At 30.5% G+C, this 6000-nt stretch overlaps 1 protein-coding gene across 1 annotated transcript; it reads left to right on the top strand.

The window, feature by feature from the left end:
• The first annotated feature begins 708 nt into the window (after positions 1-708).
• On the top strand, positions 709-1500 carry LOC123886268 (integrator complex subunit 5-like protein). The gene has a single exon (XM_045935602.1). The coding sequence runs from the start codon at positions 709-711 to the stop codon at positions 1498-1500; it is 792 nt and encodes a 263-aa protein (XP_045791558.1).
• The last annotated feature ends 4500 nt before the right edge of the window (positions 1501-6000 follow it).

The raw sequence follows: 6000 nt of genomic DNA, 5'->3' as shown, positions 1-6000 counted from the left end.
AAAATGTTACAAATAAAAAAAAATAAAAGACCAAAGTGTTACAGATAAAAGATAAAAGATCAAAATGTTAAAAAAAATATATAAAGGACCAAAAAGTGTTAAAAAAATAAGATGAAGGACTTGTAGATGTAATTTTACTTTTTTATTATGATTTATTAGTTTTTTTCTAGTTTGTCATTGGTGCTCCGGTCCCTTATTTTTTCTTTTTTATTTTTTCCTATTTTTATCGTGTAAAAAATATAAAAATTTACTATTTTTTCTTTAGTAATAATGTTATTAATTTTTTTGACACAGTAATAATGTTTTTTTTTTTACATAGACACAGTAATAATGTTATTAATAATAATATTTTTCTATAAATTTGTAATATAGACATTAGTAATGAGACGAAGTATACATTATAGTTTTTTTCTTAATAAAGTTACATATAGTTAATTGTTCAAAAAAACAATATAGACATTTATTTTTAATATATAGACAAACTCCAACACCAAAAATCAATTGCAATTGCATTTCATTTTAAGAATAAAATAAAAATTGAAATGCAATTTTATTTTCAAAATTAAAAAGAAAACGGTACAAACTCTCAGACTATATATAATTCCTTCGCGCGGGAAATTCATTCCAACCGCTCTAACCGTTTTTTACATTCTCATTGCCACATTTTCTTGAAGAGATTTTCTTGGAGAGATTTTCTTCACCATTCTCATGGCCACCTACATCGTCTTGGCTGAACCGCCGGAACAAAACCTTAGAAGATACGTCGTTTACGTCGGTGAAGATTCAATCGACGCTACTTATCATCAAGGTAATTCAACTAAACCTCGTATCATTGTCACTGTCACCGCCACTGCATCCGCCGTAACACAATGGCTCAGTACAGTACTCCGCCAGCACCGCCAAACTCTCTCGGCTCATCAACTGGTAGTCGGCCTCGGTGTTCAATGGACTAACTATCGCAACAACAACAACACCTCCACCACCACCACCGCCACCACCACCGCCTCCACCTCCACCAGAAACAACAACAACAACAATAACAACAACAACAACAACAATCAGAATCCTTTTACCACCGACACTTTACAGCTATGCATCGGTAACGAATGCCTTATTTTCCAACTGAAACATGCCGATATGATACCGGAAAATCTCCGAAAACTTCTCTTGCATCGTGATAATACTTTCGTAGGTTTCTGGAACAATGGAGATCGCTGGAGGCTGTCAAGATCGAAACATTGCTTGGAATTGTTCAGATATCCTATGGATCTGAGGTATAAGGCATATATAATATGTAATGAAAATCTTTCATTAGCTAACTTGGATGAAATTGCGTTGAAATGCTTAGGGTTCCAAGTGGAGCAAAGAACAGACACTGCAATGAGCAATTGGGGTCAATTGAATCTTGATTTAGATCAAATTGCTTATGCGTCGATCGATGCTTTTTGTGCGTATAAGATGGGGGTTTCTATTGAAGCTTGGAGGTATAAGGATGATTAGTATGTTAATCATTGAATTAAAATTGCATGTTGATGAGTAATTTTAGGGATTAAAGTTTTAATGTTGAGGTTTAGTTTGTTAATTTCTTTCATTGAGGTTGATTCGTATACTGTGTTTGGTTTTAGTCTTGTTAAGTACTTGTTGCAGAAACTGAAAACAGAGTCAATTACTCTGTTTTGGATCTTGGGAATAAGAAAGAATGTAAATAAATAAATTCTTTACAGATGAATATGATAATGATGATTTGTTTGTATAGAATTAAATCTATATTAAGTTTGTGTGTGTTTATGCATGATATGAACATTTTAGGGATTAGTCTAATTTATTAAAACTTGTTAATTAAAATTGTTTTGTGTATATATGAACAACATTGATAATTTGAGTTACATAAAATACTTGTAAATAGGTATCTTGTAACTTCAATTTGTAGTCATCAATTAAATTGGTTTTCAATATTTTTGAAATAGTTATATAGTCCTTCAATTTTTTTAGCTTATCTCAATAAGTTTTTCCGTCAAATTTGACTATTAGACATGTTGGCGTGTGATGTTAAATGACAACGTGTCTTTCCATGTCACATTCCATGTATGCAAAACACTATTTTGCTTTAAAACAAATTGATTCTAATTTGAAAAAATGCATCAAATTTAAAGGATACATGGTTTCCTTCCAAATGTCTAGCCATGTGATAGGAGTTCACTCTCTAAAGTCAGAAATGGGGAGTGGTTCTGTCTAGATTTTAGCGCTAATTTTGGTTCATATATTACAAGAGAAGTTGAATATGAGGAGCAGATTAAAGAAGTTTAATATAGAAAGAGGTAATGCTCATTGCCCCTTATGCAGTATGTGTGAATAACAAAAGAATTATGTCTTCCTACATAAATTGCTCCCATAGTTAGAAAGAACATGGATGGATTTTTGCTATTATGGTTGAATGTTCAAATGTCAATAACCTTTATTCTAAGCATTGTGCTCATGAATTCATAATATAGGAGATTGTCCATGGATTCTTTGTGATCTTACCTAATTAGAAGGGTGCTGGTTAGTGAAATGTTGCGTCTGAACGATGGTTGTGATGATGGGGGTTTATCTGGAAGATACTCCGCCGCCGTTAAAGTAAATATTTGCGTGAAGTGATAGGTTTGAGAATAAGAAATAGAATACCTGGCCCATTTCCATCAAAGGGGTATATATAGCATTTGACGCGAAGCTACAACCATCAATATTAGGGCGAATTTGACGGTCTCAACATTTATGACTATTATAGTAAGTAGTAACAATCTGAATGATATGATTTATATTACACGGTAATGTCGGCTTTTGTGACCGTTGGGCAGATGCGTGATCTTGGACCAACGTATTAATTGGGACGAACGTAACACCGGATTGGGCTTGGGCCCACTCCACAACACTTTGTCGATGCTTTCTCTCTCGACCTCCCGTGATTCTTTTATACCCCTAATATTCCAATTTTGCCCTTGCAGAAAAATTCGGTTCGCAGAAACTGAATTTTTTCTAGTGCAAATTCAGAGTAAATTTCGGTTTATAGAAATCGAAATTTGTTTTCAAGGCAAAAAAAAAACTTCGATTTCTATAAACCGAAGTTTTTTCAAGAATGAAATTGAAAATTCAATGAGTATAAAAGAAACACGGGGTCACGAGAGAAACGTCCACTTTGTCATGTACCAATAAATTAAGCAACATCATGTTAATGCTGAAGAATGTGTCTTTTATGCATATCAGCAGAGAAAAAAAAAAAGTCATAATTAAGATCCCCATAGAATCATTTGGATTGCACGGACTTCTTTGAACACAGTGGCGGATACATGTATATTGGTATGGTGGTTGTTGCCCCCACATAACAAAATACTCCCTCCGTCCCGAATTATAAGAGAAAATAAAAAAATCACATTTATTAAGAAAAAGTAAAACATGAAAATTTGAAATATGTTTTTGTGGGTTTTTCTTGGAATAAGTTGCATAGGAAGATGTAAAAACAATTTTTATTGGTTGTTGTTTATTGAGAAAATGGTAGAGAGGGAAAATTAAATGCAATTTGCATTTAATTTTATGAGAATAAGGGAAAAACATTCTTGAAAATGACTCTCTCTCTCTTATAATTTGGGACAAAAAAAAGGGTTTTTTTCCCTTATAATTTGGGATGGTGGGAGTATATTTACTTGAAAATGCTTAATCATATTTATTTTTCCACCATAAAAAAAATTATGTAACCTGTTTCATAAATCGAATTTTAAAAAAGATATATAGAAATTTTGTTTTTTTGAAAGGATATAGAGAAAGTTATAAGAGATAAATTAGAAAAAAACTACTACTAATTTTAATTAACATATACTCCATATTTTAAAAAGAAAAAACATTGTTTTACATATTATATACCATTTGGGGAATTTTATTACTAATTGTATTTTTGTTAAAGTTAAATTGAAAAAATTTGTTTAAGTCCCATAAGTATTGTTTAATTGATAGCTACTTAAAACATTATTGGAAAGGTTAAAATCCAAATCCCCTACTTTTCCACGTTTAAAGTGTACTATAAATATAAGTCTAGTTATTAGACGACTTAAGAAAAAAAAAATTGCTTCTATAAATATAATAGACTATTTTATTGTCTCACTACGAAAAAAATCTAAATTTGCCACTGTATGAGCATCAAACTTATTGACACATTCAACAATTGTATTATTATACCAAAGAACATATCTTAATGGCTGGAAAGTTTTGGAATATTAGAACAGTCACACGCAAATAGTCTTTTATTCATATTGGGGAAAAAATCTGCATGATTTCTAACAGAGAATATTCACTTGCAATTGCAGCATGGTGGAAATATTGCGTGCAAGCTTCATTGAAATATATTCACTTGCTTGTATATGATTTCTCTATCTTTATTGCTTTGTTTTTTTTCTTCTAAATTGTCTTAATTAATTTCTTCACATATTTCCTCTTAATTATCACCGGCCTTTGAATTTTGGGTTGCGCGAGAATTAGACATCTGGTGAGATCCCCAATAGCGGTGATATATGATATCAGATAGTCAAACGGATCATAAATATTTTGATATTACGTTAGATTTTTACATATGGTCTAACTCATATTTATAAACTCATGTTCAATATAAAATTCTTCTTAACAACTAGTGTGTAGATTGACACATTTGTTCGTTTTTATTGAACGAAAACCATTGTAAATAAGAGTTTGAAACCCATATCGAACGAAAACCATTGTAGATTGACACATTTGTTCGTTTTTATCAAATGCTCAAAAAAATTGTATTATTATAAATTTTTCAAGATATTTTATGAAAAAACATCTTATAGAGATGCAATCTTTGTTAACAAAAATTTATCGATTAACATAAAAGTTTATTCACAAACTCACCAATAAGTCAAATCCAAATGACCCTTAGTATCATACACATCTCAAATAAAATGACAATATGGAAAATTCAAAGAAAAACTAGACTAAAATTAAAAACAAAAATTATACCAAAATTTTGTATTCCTCTTTGTGCTAAAGAATGATTGTGTCTTTTGTACACCCACTTATTTTTTAGAAGGTCTACATTAACAAACATGCACCTTAAGGTAACACACCTAAAAAATAAGTTGTTGTCCGTTTGTAAACATCTATAATATAAAGATAACAATATTAACAGGAATTTAATTACATACTATTTCACAGTTTTGTCTCCCATAACTTAACCTTTTTTCTTTTTTTTTTTTACGGTAAAAAAAAAAAAAAAAAAAAAACTTAACCTTTTTTTGCAACATCCAACAAGTACTATACGTGATCATATGCTTTAAGGTTTTGCTAAATAAATCAAGTGTCTTGTCAAGAGAACTTTCTAATAATGAATGAGCTATATTTAGAAAAGTGTACATATAATTATAAAGAGAGAGATAAAGAGCATTTGATCACAAAACTTTTTATAAAACCTTATCTTTATGTCCCTAATTTCAAACCCATATCTTCCTCCTCAGCTCCAGCTTGTCTTGATCTAGATGTATACACATATCAATTTTTGCCAATACCTTTTCATCATAGTACTCTTGACAAATTTGAAGTTATATATGTTGCATTTTAAATCTTGAATAATTGGGTAAAAAGCATGATTAATGCAATTATATAGGCTAAATATTCCATTTGTAGGTAACTGTAGTTTACACTAATTGTTGTTCAATGTTTTAAATTTTTTAGGTTACTTTGATATGAAACCCTTACCATATGCTTAAGTAGGTCAAGACCTTACCACTGGGACATTGTTGTTCAAATTCTAAATTCTCCTTGGAGGTTGCCCTAACTTTATATGGAGTGTGCCAAATATAATTTTATTTGTTATAAAATATTTATTCACTTGTAAGTGCCTTAAACCTTTTTTTCCTTGGAAATAATTCCATCGATGTACAAATAGAAAATTATTAGTATTTAAACACTAGATTGAAGAAATATCGATAGTTTAGAGAATAAATTGATTTATGC

Source organism: Trifolium pratense, linkage group LG5, assembly GCF_020283565.1.
Source record: "Trifolium pratense cultivar HEN17-A07 linkage group LG5, ARS_RC_1.1, whole genome shotgun sequence".
Lineage (NCBI taxonomy): Eukaryota > Viridiplantae > Streptophyta > Magnoliopsida > Fabales > Fabaceae > Trifolium > Trifolium pratense.
This window is presented reverse-complemented; position numbering and strand designations above follow the sequence as displayed.

Excerpts from the sequence above, each read along its gene's own strand:
- LOC123886268 (XM_045935602.1), top strand. The coding sequence starts at position 709 with ATGGCCACCTACATCGTCTTGGCTGAACCGCCGGAACAAAACCTTAGA.